Consider the following 26697-nt stretch of genomic DNA (forward strand, 5'->3'; position numbering starts at 1 on the left):
GGCCTTGCTGCAGACACTGCTACCTTCAGAGGATTGGTTGGCAGCAATTTGTGATGGGGCTTTTTCTGCTGTGGTGCTTGGTCTCTGAAATGCACTGTTGATCTTTTGGAAAAATCCTAAAAACATTTCCATTCAGTCTTCTAGTTTTGGCCTTGTTGGTTTAATTATTGTTTATTTTCATTCATTCTGTAATTATATTGTGTTTTCAATATATATATATTGAAAACACAATATAATTATTATAGAATGAATGAATGAATGAATGAATGAATGAATGAATGAATGAAACTCCTCTGAGCACACAGGATGGCAGCATAAGTGTTTTGAAATAATTACATAAAATGGCCTCAGGAGCTAGTTTATGCAAGAATGTGGAAAATATACAGGTAGGTGAAAGTAGGGAGGACAGTTGTGACAACTGCATCTACAAAAGGACTCAAGCCCACTCAGAAGATGTTCTGCATTACTGTCCAATGCAGTTCATAGGGGAAGGGGGAGAAACCTGGGCAGACATTTTCCTGGGTGAATTATTCACCAAAGGTTGGGGGGGGGGGGGAATAGATGGACTTCCACTTAGAATAGTAGCAAATGAATAGAGATGCCACAGGGCTACAATTAAAAACTTCACACAGTTATCCCACTCTTTCCATTATTCTATTTGCCTAACGTTATATTGGTTTTCAAGATCTTTGCTGTGGGAGAAACTCCAACATTCAAATGTTTTGGTAGCACCAAAGGCTAATTATTGTTCCGATCTCCACTGACAATCAATACCAGGCATGAGAATAACCATTTTGAAATTAAGATCCAGAACACCACCACCCCAAGTTTACTCAGCCACACACACATGCAGACAGACAACTTTAAAAAAGACATTCGGAATTATGAATTTTATTCACTAGAGCAACACTGAGGAAAGTTTTTACATACAAGTTTTTAAATCATCTTTACAAGCAAGTTCCAATATACAGTATTTACTTCTATGTTCTGCTGTTTTTTCTTTTTAAAGAAAAACTATGTATTAAGGGTTCCTTTTGCAGCTAGTACTGAATTTAAGACAAATATTAACACTGCAGTTAATATTGATTTATTGTGGTGCTTTTGACATTTACGTAGGCAGTGAGCAGCTTTACCACAGCAGTGATCAAAAATACTTTTGAATATTTTTAGAGCATGGCTGTAGCATAGTCTAACACAAGTCTCTACAACCATGATTGTGTTTCAACAGGGCACAATCCAGCAAATGTTAACCATTTTTACGTGTCACTGATTTCCAGCAAATGTTAACCTTTTTTAAGGTGTCACAAATTTCAGTGGGAGAGTGCTAAAAACAAGCTTGACTCTTTGAAATCAATGGGCTTTAACCATGCTTAATTTCAGCTGTGTCCATAGTGTTCAGAGAATGACTGCAACCAGATCAGAAAGGCAGACAGAACTGAAACCCCACTGCAGAACCGATATCAATTTCAGCGGTAAGAGAATACATCCCTACCAAAAATAGAAATAATCGAAAAGGGTAATTTACATTTCATCAAGCATGCTAATCTATCAGTATAAAAAGGGCTTCATGAATGCATATGGAGTGACAAGCAAAGGGACAAAATAAGCCACAAATGCCATTCAAGGTATCTAAGCTGTGTTTCAACAACAACAACAAAAATCAGCATTTGAGATGAGGGTCTGACATATGCACTCTAGCTGCAGTTCACCACGGCTGGATTTGGAGTTCATACCACACATTCATCTGTAAACTGCTTGAAAGATTTGATGCTCAGTGTTTACACAAATGATCCACCCAGCTAATTTGGGGGGGGGGGGAGATGAGTATTGCACATGGGGTCATTAACACCTCAAAAATAAAAGTCTATATCCATTAATTTTAAGGACAAACCTCTGCAAAATAAGAAGTATTTAAGCCTCAGTCTGGCAAGTGCGTCTTCATAAGTTTTTCTTCAGCCTCAAGTCATTCCCAAGTTTTCAGCAACAGTATGCAGATGCTGAATGTTCAACAAGCAGATGCTTAGAGGGACAGCCCTCTGAAGGACCAGGTCTTCAACTGTGCAAAGCTCAGTCATGAATATTGTTTGGAAACAGCAAAGAGCAGGTGGCTGGAACTGAAGGAGGCTGGAGGCATTTTATGGATTGAATCACCAATATTAAGCTTCTATTGTTAAAAAAACCCCACAACATCAATGAAAATTGTTTCACTAACTCAACCACAGGCATTTAGGTTAATTTAGGCACAACTCCAAGCAATGGAGCTCATAGTTTAAAGTGCACATTAGTTTTGTTCCACTTCCACATCTATTGTTAAAAAGACTGGTATCTTTGCTATGCAAATGAGGAGTTAATACTTTAGGAATTATTGCATAAGGTAGGAGAATCCAAAGGATAAAATACAATTTAGTAAACTAAAATAGTTTAAATTTATATGTTTAAAGTAACCTGCACCAGTACTGATGATATTTCTTCACTTTAAATAATACTCACATAACTGGAAAGATATACTTACACCTCTTAGAGTTGCACCAGGGCCAACATTCCACAAAGCACTTTGCCTTCAATCTGACTTCTCTTCAGCTGAACAAGCTTTGCCTCATACTCTGGACTTTCTAAACATACACTGAAACATTCTTTGATATGGTCACACTCAAGACAAGTTTGCATATCCAGTTTGACGGGATGGTCAGACAAGTCATGGTGAAAGTAATTCTCTTCAAATTGGCTCTCTATTGCATAATTGCCTTAGGTGGTGAGGCAATGGTCCTTGACAAATGTGTTGACTAACCACAGTCTTAACATGCTCTGGTTACAATGTGAGGATAGCCAACGTTTCCCGAGACCCTAAATCTGTATGTGTGTGGCAGCACACACAAATACAATTTAGGCTACCTTCTTCAACATTACATATAGTCCATCAGTTCACAGCTTTGCTTCATGGCTACCAGTTGAACATTTAAAAAAAAATCAGGAGGTGCAAGAACTAAATTTTGGGGAAATAGATTGTTTCCATCAAGTACTCTCACTAAAATTAATCGAAATTACAGAGCCATGACCATCTCAAATGTCTTCTTTTCATTAAGTGCTCTAAGTAAAGCATACTTAAGTATGCTTTTTAAAGCATACTTAAAAACAAAAAACAACCCTTGACAGATTTCCAGCTTTTACTCTGAAAATCAAGTGTAGGTGTGGTAGGTAAATCAAGATAAATCTAAATCAGGTAGACTTAAAATGTGATCTTTAAACTTTTCTCTAAAAGTAGTTTTGCCCTGAGCAAATGCTTTTTAGGAGAACAGTATATCAGAGCTCCTGTTCAAGTGCTCTGTGACAAACAAGTACATCTTGCTAGAGTGGTGATTTTGTGTGTATACATACTTCTTGGCCAGGCTGAACTGAAAGCTACTTGTCAATGAGGGAAGGTGTGAAATAGAAGGATGTAACAAATCAATTCTGAACCATCATTTAACCAATGAGATCAGTCTTATCTCTCCGATGATCAGTATAACAAATCAAGAGGGACTTGAAGATGAACAAATGACTTCTCTTTCAGGAGTGTTTAATGGTGGAAAACTTACAAAAGCCAGCTGCAAGACTATATGGGAGTCTGATGAATTTTCTACTCCCACAGTAAGTCTTAACTGTATCTTCACTCCAACCAGAAACAAAAGTTTGTATTAATCTGCTGCTCTCCTTTAATGCCAAAATATCTGCTGTAATAACGGTAGGAGAGCCCCATCTACTAAACAAGAATTCTATAACTGATGAAATAAAAGAATTGAACTTTTTAATCAGTTCTGATTAAACAAAGTAATAGTTTGGTTTGCAGCCTGCCCCATCCCAAAGTTCAAAGGGAGCCATAAACCAACAAAAAAGCCTTACATTTCAAGTCATAGCCCTCATACCACTCCATCTGCAATCACCAAAGGGCAACATAAAAAACAAGTCCAACTATCCAGCGGAAAATTGTTCCACAATTCAGGTCAGCAACTAAGAATACTTCTCAGCATGCCCTTCGGTTCTAAAAGTGGTGCATAGATAGGAAATCTAAGTAAAGAAGTTCTTACACAATTTAGGTCTGACAGACTAAACTTGGTCTATGCACATTGTTCTCAGCATCCCTTTAAAGGGAGGCAGCTACTCTTGGCTTAAGAAGAGTTAATGCTACAACGTTCTGGCTTAATATTTTTTTAAATACCTATTTCCTACAAAATTATCTTCTGAATAATTATTCAACAAGGATCTCAGAACTACTGCAATGGAGTCCCTCTAAGCGGTATTTCAAAGTATCATCTGAAAGTTGTTCTTGGGCTGGTGCTGAAGAATGACTTAAAGTTAAATAAACAATGCTCAATTATGTGGGATACAATATGCCTATTTAAGTTTTGGGTGTATCCCCATACTTTGTGGTCTCATAAATATCCAACTACAACCATCTTAATACAGAAATTTCTCTGAAACAGCTTCTTCCATCTTCAATTCACCATTTAAGAACAAATCAAAAACTAAGTTATTCATCTCTGAGAGACTGAGTACCAGCTCTCCTCTTATGACTCCATAAGATTCCTGAAAACCGGTGAATTTTTAAAAGAATTATTTAAAAAACCTTTATTATGAAAAATAAATTTAAAACCCTACATTTAGGCAAAGCTTTGTGCAAAAGTTTCAAGTTGGGTACTTCAGTTTTGCTATATTAGCAGAAATCAATAAATAATGTTACAATTAACTTACATCTTAAAATTAAACATGTGTTATGAATACCCTCAACATGGGTGTCATAGACACATTTCCCAGAGTCGTATCATACAGAACAGCCTGCATGAAGAGAGTTTTGGACACATAACTTCAACACTGGGTTTCAGTTATACCACAATACCTCAGAAATGCAAAAGCATTTGACAGGTTCTCTACAGTGGATGGCCTATTGTCTAAATATACTTACAACCTGTTTCACCCTGTGAAACGTTGTTTGCCCTTTTGTGAATAGTAAATATTGATCAAGGAAGCAAAATCAAGCAAATCTGGACCTTCAAAACAAATACAAAACCTCACTTAAACACCAAATATACATCCTTTACAAGTCCCAGGCTGAGTGTTATAAATAGTAGCATTTTGCATAGGCCTCTGAGATGCAGATTCAAAACTATGGCTGAGAATCAAGATTTAAAAAGACCAGCTCTGTATCATTTGTCCACCACTTATAATTTGCAAGTGAGAACCAAAAGTGTAGCCTTAGCCATTTATTATTTAATTGTACAGACAAATAAGGGTTGGACTTCCAGCATCAGCTGGTCCTCAGATAAAAGATGTAGCACTCTGGTAATCATCGGTCACTGCAAACTTTAGTATTAAGCCAAGATATTCTTTAAAAGGACTTGGGGCAATGCAATCAGTGAACTCTACAAGCTTTTGCAACCATTCAACAAACCAAACGGTTTTGAAGGAATGATGCACATTTCGACATGGCTCAAAATTAAGAGAGATTAGAATAGAATAGTTGAGTACCAGAAGAAATGCAGCATTCAACGCTTGTAAGCTTTTGATGAAAGGGAAGGATGAGGGTAAGCAGCTTAACAATACAGGACACCGAGATGTGCATATGCAAGTCATACTTTCAGTAAGTCTTTGGTTTAGGGAGGCGGGAATGCCGATTCAAAGTCACACTTTCACCACAATGAACGCTTGAACCTTGATTCTGCATATTTTCTTTTGCTTGAGTTTGTTGCCTTGGGTGGCTTGTCTTGGAGCAGGTGTTTTGAAGCTCAGGAGGTATCATGAGTTTTGGATTTGTCATTTGCTTAGGCCTAAAGGAAATTGTCGGGGGACGAAGCTTAGAGGTTCTGTGGCTCTTGCTATTCAGGTCAGATGGGCTGTCTGCTGTCTGTTGTGCTGAGTTGCTTGGTGGCAGCAACTCAGGCTCTCTTGAAGCAGAGCAATCATTTTGAGATGTTGCTGCAAATGTTACTACAGGAGGCATGGGAATTTTGTGCACTGGGGGCTTTGCAGCTTTTGAAGTCTTTGGCGGTGGAGCCTGGTTTGTCCATGAACGATTATTTTTCTGAACTAATTTGGTCTGCGCTTCTTGCGTATTAACTTGGGAAGATAACCGAGATGGCAGATGAGACTGTAGTATATTAACTTTTTTACTGGTCAGCTCTTTTAGTTCTTTAGAATTCTCTTTAACTTTTACAATCTTGATGGAATGTGTTTTCTCCTCTGCCTTCTTTACCTTTAGCTGTGTATTTAAAGTGCTCAGTTCATTTAGGCTATCGGTGAAGGAGCCACTTGCAGCATTATCATGGTCAGCATTTTTCTGTTGGTCGTGATCATGGTGTTCATTGTGGGCCGCGATGTGTGATGTTTTTATTAGTTTTCCCTGGGCGAGGTCTGTGAAATGGGGAAGGAGGCTGGAAGGCTGTAGTACTTGAGGCTGTAGGAGAGAAAGTTACATGCCAAGTTATTAGGAAAAAAAACCACTTCATATGAATACAAGGTACATATGATTTGTAATAAGTCTTAGAAAGTCAGCCTTTACATGCTTTTCAAGTAACCTTTTAATATGTGAAACATAATACATTCTAGACATGTGTAACAAAAACAAAGGAGTCAGATTCAACAATCTCAAATTGTTTAGACAACAGGGAGAAAAACATACAGATTATCCTGTAGAAGAAAAAAAGGGGATCAAACCATTTTTAAAATGATCTAGTATTGTCTTAAGGAACATTCATATGAGAATCGGTAATTAAATACATAAGCAAATGTAACAGCAAATGAGAAACTGGATCTTTCATTTTACATTAAGCACTCATATACCAAAGCTAACCATCACATTTAAACAGAGGTTATTAGAGGTCAATCAGGTTGGGCACTGCCCAAGGGCCCATGCCCCTCAGAGAGCCATCTGACCATGTCAAGCTCCAAACCCTAAGTACCAGTGGCACTGGCAGCACTGCATACACCATAAGGCAAGGTTTCTCAAACTGTGGATCACAACCCACTTGGTGGTCAGTACTCAATTGTTGATGGGTCATGAAGCTGAAACTGACAAGTGGACAGCTTAGAAGTAAAATGCATGGAGCCTTATGGAAAGTGAAACTGAGCCACATCGCATGTGGGCAACTATGCCTTAGTGCAGTGGTCACAAAACTTGAGACCACTGTCTGAAGAAAATGCCGTCCCTGTTTGGACCAGAAGTTACCATTCCACCTCTGCACTGTGCTGCTCTGGGCAGTCGCGTCTGTTGCACTGAGTCCCCGAAGGCTGTGCAATAGGATGTCTGGGCAGACACAAGTGTCCAGAGCGTCCCAGTGCCCAGATCTACTTGAAATATATGCGGTGCAGAGGCGGAATGGAAAGCTCCACTCACCGAGTGTTTTCCCCAGACCCCGGATCGGGTCCCCAGGCCAGGGTTTGGAAAGCCCTGCCTTAATGTATTGTAAAGGGCAAGCCAAGGGGAATCCAACGTCACCAGAGTGGTCCCAATTCAATGAATACAGCCCTCAAAAACACTTGAGAAGGAAGTCCCTCCCTCCATGCTGACAAATGTATAGAGCCCTATGGAAAACAAAACTAAGGGCGCAATCCTAACTTGCACTGAACCAGGTAAGCCAGGAGGCTTGTGCTGTATCCAGTGCAGGATAGTGGCCAGCAGCGGCTTAGCCAGAGGCAAGGGAAAACCCTTCCCCTTACCTCTGGGTCTCCTCGGACTTGCACCACCTCCTGAGGTGGTACAAGTCCGAGGAGAGCGGAGCAGCTTGAAGCCGCTCCATTCTCCCAGGGGATGGGGGTTGGGATCTAGCATAACTGCTGGATCCCAGCCCCGCCTCCGGTTCCCCACACACCTACCCAAGCCCAGGGCCTCCCATCACCCTCCCTCCCCCTGCCCAGGAACACCTCCCTCCCTCTTCCTTCCCGCCCCCTCATGCCTACATTTTCCACTTGTGTCGGCGCAGGCGGGCCAACTCAAGTGGCGGAGGGGAAGCCGGCACGGAGGCTTCTGTCAGCCTCCACAGGTCGGCGCTTCTCAGATCACTGGCCTGGCTTCCCCTCAAAGAGGCACAAGGGTGCTTTACGTGCTTTTACGAACTTAAGGTTAGGATTGCACCCTAAGTCACACATTTGTGTTTACTTCCAAATAAGCAAACATGCCTTGGCTCATGCTGAAGGTCAAGCAAAAGGGAATGCAATGCCACCAAAATGGTCCCAATCTGATCAATGTGGAACTCAACAAGTGTTTCAGAAGACAGCCCCCACCCCATGATAAAAATAAGAAGAGAGGTTGGAACTGGTAAGGTGATTTTCTTTTTCGTTTTTAGTCTTGTAAAGCTAGGTGGGTCCTGATAGTGATATGGTTTAAATATAAGAACTTAAATATAACTGGAATCTGGATAGGGTTGAAAATTTTACTGCTTTTGGGGGGGCGGGCAGTTAAAGTTATTGCAGGCAGGCTACAGAGAGAATTAACTTGGTGGAACAGGATTGCCTTCCCAGTGTCATCTCCCCTTATTTAATTATTTGTTTAATTTATAATTATTTATTTTAATGTGCTTGATGATGTCACTTCCAGTGATTCCTGGACAGACAGTCATTCTAAAAAATGCGTCCTGGTGCTAAAAAGTTTAAGAACCACTGCAAGGGGTCAGGCAGGGGACATCATGGAAGGTTTTGCCCCAAGGGCCCCAGAAACTGTTGCTCACATTAAGAAGTTCAGTACACAAATTGATGTCTGAAATACTTTGCACTGCATTTTGAAGATTTTTCTTTAGGAGTTGAGATGAAGAATGGATTATATGGTAGCCTAACTGGCTTAATGAGTTCAAATAGATTTTTAAAAAATACACACAGAGAGCACATAAAACTGCAGTAGTAGAACAGTAATACAAGAGCAGTACAAGGTCAAGAGGTTTTGCAAAAAGAGAGAAAAATGGAGAAAGCACCCATGAAAGAACACAAGCTCTGCATGCATAAAACTCTAGATTAAATCCCCGGTATCCCAGTTTAAAGGATTACAGGAAGCAGGACTGGGAAAGACTTTTCTCTGCCAAGACCTTGAAGAGCCACTGCCCATCAGAGTCAATGGTACAGAGCTAGATAAGGCAACCTATTATAGTAATTGCATTTTATGCAAAAGGTGATCTGGTTTTACCAATGGAATTACTAGCACTGATTTCTATTTTTACTTCTATCTACCTGATTAAAAAGACTTAGGATTAGTGCACTAAGAAACATGAATGTGCCAATAAATACTTTTGACTTTGAAAAAACTGAAAGCTGAAAAGTTTACAGGTTCTTATGTAAGGAAAAGAGCACTACACAATGCAAATTAGTGAAATAGATTAACAGTCGAATGGCCTAATCTTATGGATATGCTGTGCCACCGGAACTAGGCATTTACAGTAGTTACAAAAAGCAACATGCCATTTAAGTGCAGCCAGGCCACAGCTGCAACCAGTGGGTTGCACAGGAGCCCCAGCACCAATAAGTCAGTGCAGCGGACTGGCAGGGGGAAGGTGGAACAGGGTGGAGATTGGAGCAGGGAGGGGAGGTCTGCTGAGGGCAGGAGGGGGAAGATAATGGTGGGGATATTCTATCCTCTTTCCTGGCCTCAATCCGTCTTTCCTGGTCTACTTGAGTCAGCAAAACTGCTGCTGCAAGTTCAAGTGGACCCATTTGGGCAGTGGAGGTTTACCCTGGGTAAGAGAACAAATTTTCCCTTACCTGGAGGAGACCCCCCAGGACTGCTTGCCCATAGGATGCTGTTTAAATGCTCCAGTGGTGCGGCTGCATCAGTGGGAAGGGGCATTTACAAAGGACTGGGCTGAAAAATCACATCAACACTTATAATTAGGATATATCAAGAGCTAGTCTACGTGGCATGATAAATTTTAACAATGGCATCATAGCAGCCATTACACCATTATGGACAAGATTTAAGAGACAGACAGCTTTTATTGTAAAGAAGAAAAATTATTGCCAACTATATACACAGAGTACAATTGTGCAGTTACTTTATCAGACTTAGCACTGAAGTAACAATGGAGAGACTAAGAAAGATTGTAGAGAGAGAGAGAAATAATTACTTTTCTTGAAAAACTGATTTTCCCAATACCAGACTAAAAAGCTGCACATATTATAGAATGTGCGCATTCGCTGAGCAAGAAAGGATTGCATTGCTTTATCAGAATATAATCATACAAATTCCTGCCTTTGAACCATTATCTAAAATTATTCTGTTACCCTGAAGATCAAGCTACAAGCTAATAGTCATTGTCAAGTTCCCTTTACAAAAGAAAGAACTCTATTCGCACAAAAGAAACTTTAGACTCCTTTTTGATAGTCTGGAGTCAACAAACAAAACAGGTGATTGCCGCTTAGTGACATTCCAGTCAGCAACAGCCCACATATGCAATGGCCACCTCCGCTTCCTTCTGGGAAACCGGAAATCACGTCTTTTTACCCAAAATGGGCATTCTGAGCCACAGAGGCAGAGCATGGATGCATGCTACCTCTACAAGGCTCAAAAAAGCGTTCCCCTCACCTTTCAGCGGTTTCTCATAATGTCAAGCCTAGCTTGATGAGGCGGGTGCCAGTTCGCATCCCTGTTGACAAGCAACGCACAACTGTACTCTGAAAACATCCAAAATGCCATTTATATAATATCCATTACCGGCATTTCTCAGCTACTCATTTTTGACCATGTAAGCAAAAAATGTTATAAATGCCCTACAACTCAACAACACTGACACTGAAGGAAATAGTGAATGCCAATACTAGCACACAAAAAGAGGCACACATGCATGAAAGACCACTGAACTCTCCCACCCTTTCCCACCCCTAAAATCCCATTCCTTCACCTTGGGTTTCTTCCATTTCCTTTGATGATGCCAGTGCCCACAGAGATATAATCTTACCACCCCTCCTGTCTCCACTGCTTAATACCTGCAAATTCCTACCCCACCCCAACCCTACTTTCACCTTATTACATTTCCTGAGTCACTTACAGTTGCTTATTATAATGGGAGTCATTTATCTGATATGCTATTTTATGGCCTTAGAACAGGCAGCTGCTGTGTTAACATATACTACCACTGCATCCATAAAGGTATGAATGCATACATATGTTTGAGAACTTCAAGAGACAACAGAATTCCAGACATGCACACATCAACCGAAATATTGCAGGAAACAAGCAATACCGGTGTACAAGCAGAATTTCAGTTCAGTATGTAGCTATAATTAAACAAATCCATTGACATTTCACTATATTAGAAGGTGAGAGGAAGAAAATATAGATAAGCAGACTCCAGAATAATCATCCAAACCCTATTTTCTTTACACACTGTCTAGCAGCAGTGGTAGAAGGGTAGTAGATCACAGCATTATTGATGAAATGTGGAAGGAGCACAAGACTATCAACCTATATGCCTATCTACAAGGCATCAGCAAAAGCTGCTTAGAGCAAAATCCTGTGGACCGCGGCACAGCTCCATGCTGTGGACCACAGTCGCAAATGTGCCATAAGGCATGTTTGCGGGGCTCACCACCGGGTTCCTGCCGGAGCTAGCCCAACACCGGCCGGAGCTGGGCTAGCGCGTGGCGGTCACCCAGGTTCCATGGATCGGCTATCTCCCGGACCATCAGGCTGCAGAACAGGAGGCGGGGGCATGGGGGAGGCGTTCCAGGGAGGGGGAGACATGCCAGGGGGCAGGCGGGAGGCGTGTCGGGGAGGGGTGGCTCCACGGGGCTGAGCTCCGCAGGATCCAGGGCACTCGTGGAAGGCTATGCGCTATACACAAGCACCTTTACTTTAGCGCCGACCTTCTGGTCGGCGCTAAAGAGAGTAGCCCCATTGCAGGGCTGCTTCCCTTAGTCGGGGAAAGGGGACAAATGTCCCCCTTCTCCCGAGGTGCCTCCTGCGGCAGCGCGGGAGGCGCAGGATCCGGCGGCAGCCCTTCATGGAGCCGCCGAGCCTGGGCGCTGCGGGCAGCTCAGGACTGGGTTGCCTGTCAGTACACAAAGGAAAAAGGGGTAGTTCACTGGTTCTAGTGAAGACCCTTTCTCCCCTTCTACCACTGCTGTATGAACAACACGTAACAAATTCGAGTATATACTCATTTATAATCCCTGCTAACTGGGCAGAGAGGCACCCTTTAAAGTGGCGTCCTCTTGTATTTAGCATGGGGAAAGCAACTCTCCCTTATCACCCCAGCATGGAACCCTTTCAAGTGGCTGTTGCTGGTGTCTCCTCTGTGTACTTTTTCAGATTATAAGCTTTTTTGGGAACAGAGAAACATTTATTGATTCTGCTATGTAAGCTGCTTTGTGAATGACTTTTGATTGAAAAGTGGTGGTAAGTATTTATTTGCGCCCAGTATTTATTTGTTTGTGCGCAAATAATGGTTGGCAACCTTCAGTCTCGAAAGACTATGGTATAAGCCTACAGTACCCAGTATTCCCAGGTGGTCTCCCATCCAAGTACTAACCAGGCCTGACCCTGCTTAGCTTCCGAGATCAGACAAGATCGGGCATGTGCAGGGTAACTGTGCGCAATATTTATGTGAATTGGCTTCTAGGGTCTGCCCTCCTCTCAGTTTCTCCATTTCGATTCAATATGGCCAGATGGCTTCTTATCTATGCTCTATGACCAACACATGTGAACACCATGTTATCTCTGACTAGATTTAACACAATGCCATCCAATATCACTAACAAGAGATACAGTAAGATGCCCTACGCAGAACGGCTGTGGCCCCATAATCAGGGATGTACTGAAACCATCCCACACACAATGTTTTATTGCCCTCCGCAAGCTAACTCTCGCCCGGTTAATTTAGCTTCAACCAAAAGCTTGGCTTTCCATATTCAGTGAACCTGAAATTCTTCCTTAATGATTGCTCAACTGAAGTGATGGAGAGGGTCACAAAGTATTTACTTTCAGTGGTTCACAAGTACACCCAGAATACAACTTGCTAGGAATCGGTCCTGGCAATGTTTAACCTATCCAGAGCTGATGGATTTTTTAATTTATAGATTTACTATGTGTAAACGTATGGTGGATGGATTTACTATGTGTTGTGTATGCCAATAAAAGTTACTGGACTGGACTACTCCCATTTATGCATGAACACACTACTAACAGCTGATTTCAGGTGCTTTATTTTTCTCTGAAAGATTTCAATCAAACTGAAGAACAAAAGGTAGTCCTAGACCTGAAACAAAATGCCTAATTTTAAACTAGTTTTATTGGGGGCTAGTGGTAGTGGACTATAGAAATGGGCATGGCAAAAAAACAACAACCCTGAAACAGTCACTTCTGCCTCACTTTTTAAAAAATGTGAAATCATGGTTCTAAAAATTTGAGGAAAAATTCAAGCAAAAAGTGGACCCTATGAACTGCTCACAAGTAAAAAAAAATAAGATTTTAAAATGATCCTTAGTATTTGAATTACTTGAATTATTGAAATTTGACAAATTTAAATTAATGCTGTGTTTATGCAACATAGCCAAAGCACAAGCATAATGGATGTATTTACTCTCAGTGATACTTCCATAGATCAACAAACTGCTCCCTCCCTGGAAATGTTCCAGTGTGGCCTGAAGACATTTCTTTTTAGACAAGCCTTGTGAGTTCTTCGTTTTTTTCAAAGGCTTGGGGTTTTATAAAATTGCTACTGATGCTCTTTTTATTTTATCAATACAGTCAGTTACCACTTAAAGACGAGGATTGGGACTGCGATCCTTGTCGCCAAGCAGCGCTTGACGCTGACGCAATGCAGGCCCTCCGCAGAAAAGTGGTTGCTTCGCCCCCCTCCCCTCCAGAGGATCATCTGAGCTTCCCAGAGGCTGCACATGTCTGAGCGCTGCGTCTGTAAGGCTCAGACTGAGGGAAATCCCGTCTCTCGTGCAGCTTCTGGTTTCACAGAGGAACCCGGAAATCATGCAAAAGATGTGATTTCTCTCAGTCTGAGCCTTGCGGAGGCAGCACTCGAACATGTGCTGTCTCTGGGAGGCTCAGACAACCCTCAGGAGGCGAGGGGAACCAAGCTCCCCTCGCATCAGGGGATGGGGGTGTGCACCCCTGACGACCAAGTGACCACATGGTCGTTGCATATGCGATCCCAGTGTTAGCCAGAATATTGCTAAGGGGCACACACATGTATATGATTGCTGCTTAAGATGCTCTTAATTGTGATAGTTTTAATTGTGCTCTTAATTGTGATTTTATGTTTTTGTATTTCTGGATATGTTGGGACCCTTTAGGAGAAAGGCAGGAAAGAAATACAGTAAATAAAGATTACCTACATCAGTAGTTCCCAACATTTTATCACTTGTGTAACCCTTGGTAGCCCATTTCCATAAATTGTAATCCTCGTATTAGCCCCACAAGGCATTCTAATGTCAGCCCCGCAAGGGCTTTTCCAGCATTATTCTTTTTTTTTTTTTCCCAGTACCCCTAAAGGTCCTGGCAAGTACCCCTGGGTGTACATGTACCCAGGTTGGGAACCACTGAGCTACATAATTCAATATCCCATTGCTAAATTCACTATATTCCCCAACTGGCTGGGATCAATGGATAAAGCACCAGTGATGATGAAGCTGAAAATAAAAAAAGAGGGGAAACGCTGGCTGCAAATAGGGACACAAAAGTTAGAATTTTTTTTTACTGCCTTCCCCCGAAAAAGTTTGTGGATAAACATTAATACAGTCCTAACTGAAAGTATCTACAGTATTTTATTTCTTTATTCACATATTATACCTTCCTTCCACCAAGGAGCTCAGGAGCTCCTTCCGCCCTTAACTCCTTTTGTCCTCACAATAACCCTATGAGGTAGGTGAGGCCAAGAGACAGTGACTGGCCCAGGGTCACCCAGAAAGCTTCATGGTTGAGCAGGGATCTGAACCGGGATCTTCTAGGTCTAAGACCAAATCCCAAAAGTGTAACTACACTATTCTGGCTCTCACTATACCATCCTAGTTTTCTGTATATGATATGTATATGATAGCTATTTACTCTTCATGGAGCTTTTCATCATTCCAGGGTATACAAAGCCTGTGTAACTTGGTAGTTAAAAGAATGAACTCTGAGCCAAGTAGTTTTCAGTTTGCCTTATTTCTGCCACAAATTCACTGGGTAGCATTAGGTAAACTTCTCCAGCAGCTTCAGACCTCACCCCACCACCAACCTGTAATATGGATACAATACTGGCCTACCATACAGGAATCTTATAAGGATTAACAAACATTTAAGTGAAATGCCCTGAACATTAGAATAGCACTATAAAATACTCACTGTGCTCTAAGCAGTTCTCAAACTATCTGATGTGGCAGAGTCCCCCCAATGTACCAGAGTCCAGTACCATCAAAAATACAAATGAGAAAGGGAGGAATTTCAAGAACATTCTGGCAGAAACACATAGGTTTAATTCTAGAAGAGGGAATGCTATAAGTAAGGACAATGAGGGCCCAATGCTTTCCAGCACTGATGCAGCTGTGCCAATGGGGGTGTGCACTGCATCCTGCAGTGGAGGGGCACTCACAGAGGCCTCCTCAAGGTAAGGGAACATTTGTTCCCTTCCCTGGGAGCTGCATTGGTGCTGGAAGGTTGGCTAGGATTGGGCTCCAAGTATATATATATATACATATATAGCTATGGGGCAAGTGATTTTTAAATTGATACTATTGTTCCATTCTTTCCTGGAAATTTGTCGCAGACCAGCATCAGTCCATGGACCACCAATTTGAGTAACACAGCTATAAAGGATTCCTGATATAATGTAACAAAGGAAACCAATTACTCCAAAATAGTAAATGCAAAATTGGATCTCTTGGTACACTTTTCACCTAAACAACATTAGAACTTTTTTTTTTTTTTGTAGCAGACAGAGCTTCTAGAAGTTATCCACCACTGTATTTCTCTAGGTGTGCTAGTCACAATGAACCCAACATACCCTGCCACAATACTGCAGGATCCTGTGAATGCTGGTTCTACATGAGTTGTCACAGGGTGCTCAACAGAAAATTAATGAAGAGAATCACCATCTTAAAACATGCTTAGTAAAACTGGAAACAACTTCAATCGTTTTGAAATTTTGCATACCGCTTGACGCCATTCAATACGGTGAGGGAAAATACAGGCATGAAAATGTGGTGATTATCTTGCTTACAATAATACAGGCAAGGTGAAACACTGACTGAATTCATGAAGAGTGGCAAACAGCCTTTCCCATTAATGCTGTGAGTTATGAAGGAAACATGACAACTGCATGCACAACTTTGACATGCATGCATCATGCAGGGAGAGAGCACAATAGTGAAGAAGTGGAAGGAGATGGGAAGAAATCTGAAGTTGTACTGTACCACGCTTTATCATAGAAGTAATGGACTAACTCCTCAACTCCTTGCCAATAGTAAAATGGAAAGCAGAGACAAGAAAAAGACAAGGACAATGATGTCAGAGGACCAAGACACAACAATGAGCAATTGCCATGACCAAAGAGTAACCTCCATTTCATTCACTGCACATGATGGTGCATCTGTACAAATCCACAGCTTCTGTTTCAATAAAGCGTATCTTGCATGTACATCCCTGAACTTTAAAGGATAAGTTTGTAGTAACTTTTCCAAAGCACTAGAACATGCAGCACCTACTTTCTACTCACCTTCATCAGAACCTAAGCACTCATCCCACAGAATCATTTGAAACAGGATTCCCTGCTCCCCACTGCTTCTTGATTTATAACTTGTTACAATTTTGAGAAGGTATATTTGTATATAACCCTTCACCACCCAAGTTTATCAGGTGACACACTACAGACTCTTACCTGCTTTTGCTTTCCCCCCCCCCTTTCTTTAAATTAGCTAATGGTATATTCCACAGCCTGTGCCGACATTGCTGCATTGCCGCACAGAGACTTATGTTGGATTGGGCTGTCAGTTTAATGGTTCCATTTCAATATGATAGATTTTGTGCTATGTTTTATTATGTTTTAATATGATATCTGGGGCCCATATCCCTACATTGTGATGCTTGCATGCATCCTCCTTGACTCCCTTCACATGGTTTGCATTGAGGTTCATCTATCTCATTTTTCAGCTCTAAAACAGGACTGGTTTATATAAAAAGGTGTACCGTATATACTTCTCTTTAAATATCAGACTAAAATATCACTGAATTTGTGACAAACTGATGCTAATCTCCTTTGATGAACATTTAATATATTATCAAATATATTCATTGTGGGTTATCCTTTTTCTTTCCAACTAGTCCATTCTTATAGTAAAGCAGAGGATAATTAAGACAAAAGGAGACACAAACATAATTCAGATGTAAATTCTTATTCTTACTAAACTATAAAGTATTGCTTATTTGTCTGCACTACATTCCTGATGCTGAAACACTCCAAAGAGAGAAATAAGGAACACTGATCAAACTGGAATTGGTAATAAAATCTCCAGGACTAGAAAGGGTTCAGTACTTTTTGGGGGGGAAAAACTAGTGTGTGCAGGTGTGCTAGCCATTATGGCTTAGTGGCATGTCTACCCTAGTAAACAAATACAGTACTCTAGCACTACTCTAAGAAGCATGGCAACTGCTGTCAGTGGAAGGGCTAAGAACTTCTAAGACATAATGATCAATGCTCTCACCACTGAATTCCTAGGGTTCTTTACAGGGATTGATTATTGTTCCACTTTCAGCTGGTTTACACTTTAGAGCAGTGGTTCCCAAACTGTGAGTCGGGACCCATCAGTGGGTCGCAACCCAATTTTGGGTGGGTCACAAAACTGACAAGCTAATAGCTGACAAGGAAAATGTATTGAGCCCTATGGAAAGCCAAACTGAGCCACACATGCATGTTTACTTGCAAGTTGGCAAACGTGCCTTGGCACATATCGAAGGCAAAGGGGAATGCAAGGCCACCAAAAAGGTTCTGATCTGATGAACATGGAGCTCAAACACACACTTCAAAAGGCGGTCCTCGCACTATAGTATAAAAGGATAAAAAAAGCGTATAAAGTGGTTGGTTTATAAAGTGGTTGGCGTATAAAGTGGTTGGTGGACCTGAGTGGTTGGTTAAGTGAAACAATTTTTTTAAGACTCATAAAGCTAGGTGGGTCCCAAAAGAGTGTCATTTTAAAAAGTGCTAAAAAGCTTGGGAACGACTGCTTTAGAGGGTAGATGATCCCTTAGAAAAAATTTGAAACATGGCATTATTATTGGTAAAATTTAAGAACATCCATAATTGAAGCCACTGATAATCCTAGGGCAACCTCTTGCCTTCCACTGGGATTCCTAATGTTGTTTGAGACACACACCAGTTGAAGGAGTAAAAGGGACCCACAGTCTTTTGTATATTTCTGCAGAGTTGAACAGATTTGAAGTAGATTTTGAATAACTGTTTTCAGTTTTGCATATACTGATTATCATCCACATGGAATACTGCCATGTACAACCTCAAGGGAAAAGTACAACCTGGCCCTTGAGGAATCCTAGACTGCTAGAAACGAATAACTTTTTAGGTTATCAGTCTACATCACTGTAAATGGGATAATTTCAAGAATAGTTATAAAAATATAGCCACTTCTCACAATGCATTATTCAACTACTACAATGATTAATTCAACAGTATCACTTATTCTATCGAACTGAGAAACTTCAAGAAGCAAAGGTGAAATTCTTCCTAGCAATTTGGCCTTCATCCAAATGGTTAACTAATATTCTTCCCAAAAGGAAATTTTTGGTTAACACGAAGTCACAGGGAAGTTTACTACAGCCCAGTCATGACTACTCCTGTAGCTGCCGCAGCACAAGCTTTCAACTCAACAGCTACCAAAGCATCCCAAAAACTAAGAAATGTCAAGTTGGACAGCTCCGTGTTATCTGTTTCTAAAAGCAAAGGGAATTGTTCTTGCCAAAGGACATAGGGCGGCAGTGGTAGGAGCTCTAATTTTGTCCTGTATTCTCTAGGATGAAATTCAAGAACTTCATGACCTTCTACCACTACAACCTCATGTCTTCTGCTTGCATGGTTTTCCCTCTGCACCACACAGGAGGTCTGGTCTATAGGCACAGGGTGCATATCAAAGTCAAAGGTACAGGGCCGCATATCACATAACAAGGATCAGAGGATCCTTAGTTCTATGCTCTGCACACCAAACTTTACATTAAAGCAAAAGGTGATGCAGATACTCTTTGATCTTCAGAATGTTGGTAAATGAATATTCCACTTTTCAGAACTGAAGCAATAGCCAAGATTCCAGCTAGCCATATCATCTGGGCTGAAATAGTGAAACACACTTGTTTTTCACTTCCTTCTGATAGTTCTTCAAGTAGCAAATTGTAGAGGGCAAGTGTCAAAATAGAAAACAGATATTGCACTGGTCAGTGATACTTTTCTTTGTTACGTTACTTTCAATACTTTTGTCTTTACAGAAGCGATTTGAAGAATGTCATTTCTTAAACATCTAAAAATGTGTGCAATTTCTCAACAAGCTCTTTTTTTCAAGTTTGAAATACATCCTTGCTTCACAGTTCAGTCTGCACGAATGTTTTACAACTTGGTGATCAAATTACCAATGTCTACACAAATAAAGTCTTCACTTTATTTTTTTCCTGCAATACAATGTTAACCTAATGGTTCACAAAATTCCAGGACTTACCAGTTTTCTATTCTCCCTACAAACTGAAGTACAGTACAAATCAGCAAGTGTCTTTTCCATTGTGTATCAAGACAATACCACAAGGATATCTTATTTTAGTTCAAGCAGTTGCTAGTTAATAAGTAATATTAGTAAACCATGCATCAGTTGGAAAAGCCACTTCCTCCTTAGTTTGTTAAAGTATCTCCACTATAACAGCTTTCACGACACATTGCTGGAGAGTTGCTCTTTAGAATTCCCCAACCCACAACTGAAAGACGAGTCTAATTTTTCAAGATTGCAATGTGTCAAGCCACCGAAGTGTGACTTGCAAGAATACATCACAAATATTATGCACATATATTTGGATGAGCACACATGCCAACAACATGAATGAGCTTGAAAGACACACACACTCTGAAAAGCCAAGGGAGGAAAAAAGCAAGAAAGATGCATGTTGCAGGATGGACTAGAAACAAGGCTTCCACCTTGATTTTAAGATCTGTTAAGGTAACACTTTTGGTAAAGCTGTAAATTGTAGTTATTGAGTAAGTGAAGAAGGTGCTGAGGTTAGGTCACAGACCAGCATGTGCCTTATATTTGTGCTTTGAAGAGAGGAATGCTACACAATGAACAGTGCGTGCAAAGGGAAAACTGCTACTGGAGCACAGTGAGGGATATGAGTGAGAAGTACAGACTCACTCTGTCTGCGTTGCGGTGGAACAGTCCGAGGGATTCCCTGGAATGAGCCCTGCCAGGGAGAGAAGGAAGGAGCAGAATACCCACCCTGTTCAGAGAAAGAGAGAGATTGGAGAAGAAAGAATATGAAAAAAAAGAGAATGGGGAAAAAAATACACACCAAAAAGCCACATTGTTCCTCTCTCTCATTAACAAGCAATAACTTTGAGTCATAGCCATTTCAGATCCTTTAAAACAGGGGTGCCAAACCCTGGCCCTGCTGCCACTTGCAGCCCTCAAGGACTCCCAATCCCAATCCCAATCAGGGAGTTCCCAGTCTCCAATGAGCCTCTGGCCCTCTGCAGACTTGCTGGAGCCTGCACTGGCCTGATGCAACTGCTCTCAGCGTGATGGCCAACTGTTTGAACCTCTCACTTGAGCTGTGGGACAAGGGCTCCCTCCACTGCTTGCTGTTTCACATCTGTGAGGCAGCAGTGGCAGCAAAGGAAAGGCTGGCCTTGCTTTGTGCAAGCCTTTTATAGGCCTTGAGCTTTGCAAGACCTCCATTCATTCATATAAGTTCCATCTCTAATGTATTAATTTATGTAAATTTATTCAAATTTGAAATGTAAATTAATTTTTTCCCTGGCCCCCAACACAGTGTCAGAGAGATGATGTGGCTCTCCTGCCAAGAAATTTGGACATTCCTGCTTTAAAAGATAGCAAATTCACCCAAAAGCAGCTCTCTTTATGTTTGACAGAGCCCCTGTTTTACTAGTACATATTACAGAAATCCATTTTGAAAAAACTGGAGAATATTTGGAGGAAAACATTGGCTTTCAGTGCTCAAAATTTATATACGGGGTACATCACCATGCCAACTAGAGCAGTACTTTCATACACATCTTAAAATTGTTTTAGAGCACACTGTGAAAGTAAACAGGCTGTTTATCAAATTATTGTTACAGTAAAGCAAAAAATAGTGAGCCCAAAGTTTCAGAGAAATCAGGGAAGAAGTTTACTTTTTTCAAATTTGAAAGAGTATTAAATGAAGTAGCAAGAAGAACTAAGTGAAGCTATCTAGAGAAGCTGCATACTTTAAGACCTCTGAAAGATGCACAACTGGATCACAGAACTTAAATCTAAGGTAGGAAGGGCCACATGAAGCCCACCAAACTTTGCATGCCTTTCCTGTTCATAACTGCTATGTAGCCCCTCACTCTAAAAACCAAGTCACATCTCCCAACTGTTGCCAGTCTGGAAGTGCTAGAAAAGAGAAAAAAGAAAAGAAAAATGATATCCTTTGAACTATTCATAGCTGGTCTGATGAAAATGGATAGCATGTTTCTTTCAAGCAGCACATTACAAATACTGTATAATTGCTTTAACTGAAGAATGGAAGAGGAAGTCTTGCTGCTTTTACCAAAGGCAACAAAAAAGTTAGCCATTAAAATCATGGGCCAAGGGATTGCATGCACTCTAGTAATTTAATAATGCTAATTAATCAGAGCTAACTAAGTCCTTGAAACAGCCTCATGGAGTTGCTATTCTTCTTATGTCAAAATGTAAAAAAATATATACTGAGGAAAGGCTAATTCATTGCTATTAGTCAAGGAGCTAGACACTAAAATGTTACACTTTTGTACTATGAGTGTACATGACTGTCTACTCCTACTTTCTATGTTCTCTTTAAAGACAGGAAGCAGCAATAGATCCTTATGAATGCTACTGCAGTTTTCTTCCTTGCTTGCCACTTTCCAGGCAAACTCTGCAGGCTGATACCTTTGTCTGCACAAAAGGGAAAGTAGTCTGGAACTCTGATTAGTCAAATTATACTTACCAGAATGACCTATATGTCTCCTTAGCTTTTGTTCTAACACAGGGGTGCCCAAACCCCGGCCCAAATCCCGGCCACTTGCGGCTCTCAGGGACTCCCAATGCAGCCTGCGGGGAGCCCCCAGTCTCCAATGAGACATCAGTCTCCAGAGACTTGATGGAGCCCATGCTTGCCCAACACGAGTGCTTACAGCATGAGGGTGACTGTTCAACCTTTCACATGAGCTGTGGGATGAGGGCTCCCTCCAATACTTGCTGTTTCACATTTGTGATGCAGTAGTGGCAGTAAAGGAAAGACCAGCCTTGCTTTGTGCAAGGCCTTTTATAGGCCTTGAGCTATTGCAAGACCTTCATTCATAGAAGTTCCATCTCTAATATATTAATTTATGTAAATTTATTCAAATTTGAAATGTAAATTAATTCTTTTTTCCCCTGCCCCCAACACAGTGTCAGAGAGATTATGTGGTCCTCCTGCCAAAAAGTTTGGACACCCCTGTTCTAACACACCAGTACATATACACATACAGCAGAACAAACCTGTGCTCCACAGCCTGTCATCTGCTTTGTACTGAACACTGGTGAACACACCAGTGTTCACTTCACAGCAAACACTAAAGTAGCCTACTGCTACTTTTGCCTGTATTCACCGCTAGGCAAATACATCACTAGTGTTCCTTCTGCACTTTAGGTTAAGAAACGTAACCTTCAGCAAAAAATTTTGGTCCAGGCAGCAGGATATTCAACCTCCACAGCACTCAGAAGAGTGGCTAAAAATCTGGCTAAAATAAATTTGCATAGTCTCTGAGATGACTGCCTAGCCTTGGCAATCAAAGGTAACTTGGATAAATTTTCACTATCCTTAAGGCACCTTTAGCAACTAACACAAACCCAAGATTCAAGACAGGAAAACACTTACCTGCTTGCACTTTACAGCTCCAAAGGCAACAAGTTGGAGCCGGGGAAAACAAGAGAGAAAATCTGTACCTGAAAACTTCCTCTCTCCCCCCCTTTTTTAGCAGCTGTTAAGCAGATATTCGATCAGTACAGGCCAATCTGATGGACAGTAATTAGGGTTCATTAACTGTGGCATTGCTCAAACAGTTTTAAAAGGTTTATTCTTACAACTGTAATCCAATTATAAACCAATTTTAAAGGTCTTGGATACAAAGTTTAACCCTGTTTTCCACATCCAGTAATCCAAAGACCACTCCCAAAACCAAGAATTTATAGGCTAGTGTCAACAAATAACTCATGTGACAATATATGATATTTCCACTTCCTTATTTGGCCTATTATGCAAGCTTTGGCTACCACATGCCTTTTGATTCACTGTGGGTCCCTGTGTTTCCAATAGGACCCATATCCTCCTTTGACTAAACTTCTCAATGTCCTTTGGACTATGGACCCTTCAACCAGATGTGACTCAGAGTTACATATGCAAACAATTCACTGGGTCATCCTGACCCTAGACATGATATTCCATGTGCAAGCAATTCCTAGAGATTATGATTTCACAACTGTTGTCCCTTATTTCACTTATTTTTCTCAATTTAGAGACAAGAGAATTAACTGTTCTGGACCTCATCTTGAAGTCAGTTACCTTTCTGTTCGCTTAGTATTTTCAAATTTGTCTCTAACCCCAAAATGCTTTTGTTCAGCTTCAAGTGTTTTCTACTACTTCCAAGTCACTATGCTTATTATGACAACTTCCCAAACCAGCCTGCTGTCCGTTCCTTTAACCCTCATAAATTCTTCTTGGTTTTCAACCATATCTGCCTGTTGTAGAGAAACTGAAGGGAAGGCTTGAGAAGAAGCCCATAACACCAAAAAATTCATCTCTAGTGGCAATGAAATCCACCTTTGAAGGGGAAACAGTGGTATAGGGTTAGAGCAGGGGTGTCAAACATAAGGCCTGGGGGCTGAATGTCTGTGGCTCTCAGTTGATGAGCAGTGCTGAGATATTGTTATAAAGGCAGCCCACATGAAAAATGGGCTCTCCCATGTTTCGAAATATGATCAAGATTTGCGTATTTTCATCTTCTGTCATTTGCAGCTAATGAGTTTCTAAGTGAGAAAAAGAGCTTATTTTTGGTTAAACCTGTTTAATGACATCACTTTGTGCCTAATGACATCACCTCTGGCCCTCAGCAGGCATATTGAATGCTATTCGGCCCTCAGTATGAAACGAGTTTGACACCCCTGGGTTAGAGTGTCTCATTTCCCTGTTTAATACCAGTAGGGAGGGCTGAAAGAAAAATGTGTTAGAGGCTGCAATTCTCCCATTCACCACAGGGGGGTATCAAATGGAAGTTAAAGGGGATTCAAATATTTTGCCCATTCCTAACCCATGAAGCAACCTGACCTATTAGTTGTATCATGGCATTGCAGCAGCCTTTTTTCTCCACTCTCACCAGCTGGGAGAAGGGAACTCAAAACAAAACATTACATGAAGCCAGAAGTAGTAAGAGGGGTGGGATTCAGATGTGGCAAGGAACCTGCTTATGCCTGCTCTGCCTTACTGGCAAAAGCTATGCAATGCATTTAGGAAATTCTAGAACCCAATCCTTCTAACAGCAAGCATTTAAAAACTTGCAGTTACAACTGAGAAGCAACTTGTTTTTCATTATTCATTAAAAACATCTACATGTATACCCAAGGTTTCAAACACATTTTGTGTAAAACTCATGCCCTTCCTTTGTTGTTATTCATACCTCACGAAAACATGATCCACTATTACTTTGTCTGAAACCAAATAGTATGTGATCATTAAAGCAAATATATTTCTGTTAAGGAAGACCATATACAAATGGATTAAGGGGTATTATAAAATATCTTCTACTACAAATATTTTACAGGCACTTATTTCTTTGATACATGATAATGCTACAGTTTTTATTGATATTTTACTACAATAAAACCAGTCTAATTATAACCTTCACTATTGAAGAGGTCTGTTAAAATAATGCCATTTCAGAATGGAAGAGGTAGAGGTTGTCTTTAAAACATCAACTAAATAAGGCCTATATGAACATCTCTATTTATATATCTACATAGTTTTCAATGAAAAAATGAAAGTTTATATACCCTGTGTATGGGGGTGTGTGTGTAGAACATACAGATGAATTGCTTAAGGTCAGTGGTTCTCAAATTAGTGAGTCACGACCCACCAGCTTGTGTAAAGCTCCCCTGGTCCCTTTAAGAGGCAGGGGAGGGAGTGAGGGCAGTGACATAATCCCCAGCATTGCATCGCTAAGGAGGGGGTGCTTTTCCCTATTGATGTGTTCAGGATATTGCAGGAGGAGCAGGGAGCCCTGCGCAGGGCTCCCTGAGTCTTACAACATTGGAAAAACACAAGTGCAAAGCACTTCCCTGTTGTGAACACTAAGAGGAAGTCCTTTTTGCTCACATTTGTCCAATGTTCTAAGACTCTAAGAGCCCTGCAGAGGGTCGCGCGGGGTTCCCCAACCCTCCTGGAATGTCTTGCACACATCAGTAGGGAAAAGCACCCCCTCTTCCACCCCTGTTAGCAACGCGATCCTGGGGATTGCCCCCTCCCCTGCAAAGACTTACCCTGGGAGTAAAGCTCCAGGAAGTTTGAGAGCCACTGCTTTAGGTCATTTAGATTTCCTTCAAAACAATAGGAGCAGATGAAAGTCAAAATGTCAAGGACACTTAAATCAGAAGTTGATTTGAGTTTGTATCCTTTCTGTAAGCATACAATGCATTTGTCAACAAATGGCTCATGGTACCATCACTGTGCTGTTTATGTGCCAGCAGAGATATGAAATATGTAAGTACAAACTATAAGCTGACATTAAGCAATTTTGTAAAGGGTTTTTTTTAATCTTTTGGAAAACTAAGAACTCAATTCTATGGTTTGTTTTTATTTGTTATTTATCTAAAGACTTGATCACCCATATGTACAGCATTCTTGAAGAGTAGTTTCCAGCATAGAAAACTCAGAATCAAATAATAGAAAGCAAGTTTCTAATCCACAAAGAAACAGAAAAATGAAAAAGATCCATGCAATATCTGCTAAGGACTCCTAGAAGATGTCTAACAAGGGTGTACAATAGCCAAGGCGCAGGAGCATACTCCTTGTTGTCCATAAACCTAGTTCCTATGGTACTGCTCCATAACACAAGATAATGCTTTTCTACTGTAGTTTAGCCTTTAGCCTACTGATTCACAGAATAGGTTGCAAGGCAAAGATGACAGACAGGGGTACAGATTTAATATACCATTGCCAGACTCACAGGCCCTTCTGCACCTGTCCAGGCATTCCACAAATGCCTCCACATCTCTGTTCACTTGTGGCACTCATTCACAAGGTTGGTCTACAGACTTCCTAATGTACAGCTACACAATTCTATTAAAAGTCAAGTGGAGAACGTGACACTTCTAAAATGGTTATCAACTGATCTACACAGTCAAAGGGATTCCTACACTTAAATGTCATATTTACCCTAGAGAAGGTGCTTAGCCATCAATAAAAAATAATTAACCTGAGGCATAAAGTAAAAGAATCCTCTTTTTCCTCATGTGCAA

General features: G+C 40.9%; 1 protein-coding gene and 1 pseudogene across 3 annotated transcripts in view; both read right to left on the reverse strand.

Moving 5' to 3' along the window:
• Positions 1-875: 875 nt before the first annotated feature.
• The window catches only part of CCSER2 (coiled-coil serine rich protein 2), a 61920-nt gene continuing 36098 nt past the window's right edge, over positions 876-26697 (reverse strand). The window contains exons 10-13 of one of the 3 annotated variants that reach the window (XM_066618723.1): positions 20338-20422; positions 16357-16396; positions 15948-15969; positions 876-6427 (exon numbers count right to left, since the gene is read on the reverse strand). In XM_066618723.1, the coding sequence (XP_066474820.1) occupies positions 5612-6427; positions 15948-15969; positions 16357-16396; positions 20338-20422 (963 nt within the window). In that variant the 3' untranslated portion in view covers positions 876-5611. The remainder of the gene's footprint in view (positions 6428-15947; positions 15970-16356; positions 16397-20337; positions 20423-26697) is intronic. The other 2 variants (XM_066618721.1, XM_066618722.1) reach the window with 2 other exon arrangements.
• LOC136646349 (5S ribosomal RNA) lies at positions 12434-12547 on the reverse strand (annotated as a pseudogene).

This window comes from Tiliqua scincoides, chromosome 3 (genome assembly GCF_035046505.1).
Source record: "Tiliqua scincoides isolate rTilSci1 chromosome 3, rTilSci1.hap2, whole genome shotgun sequence".
In the NCBI taxonomy this organism is placed as follows: Eukaryota; Metazoa; Chordata; class Lepidosauria; order Squamata; family Scincidae; genus Tiliqua; species Tiliqua scincoides.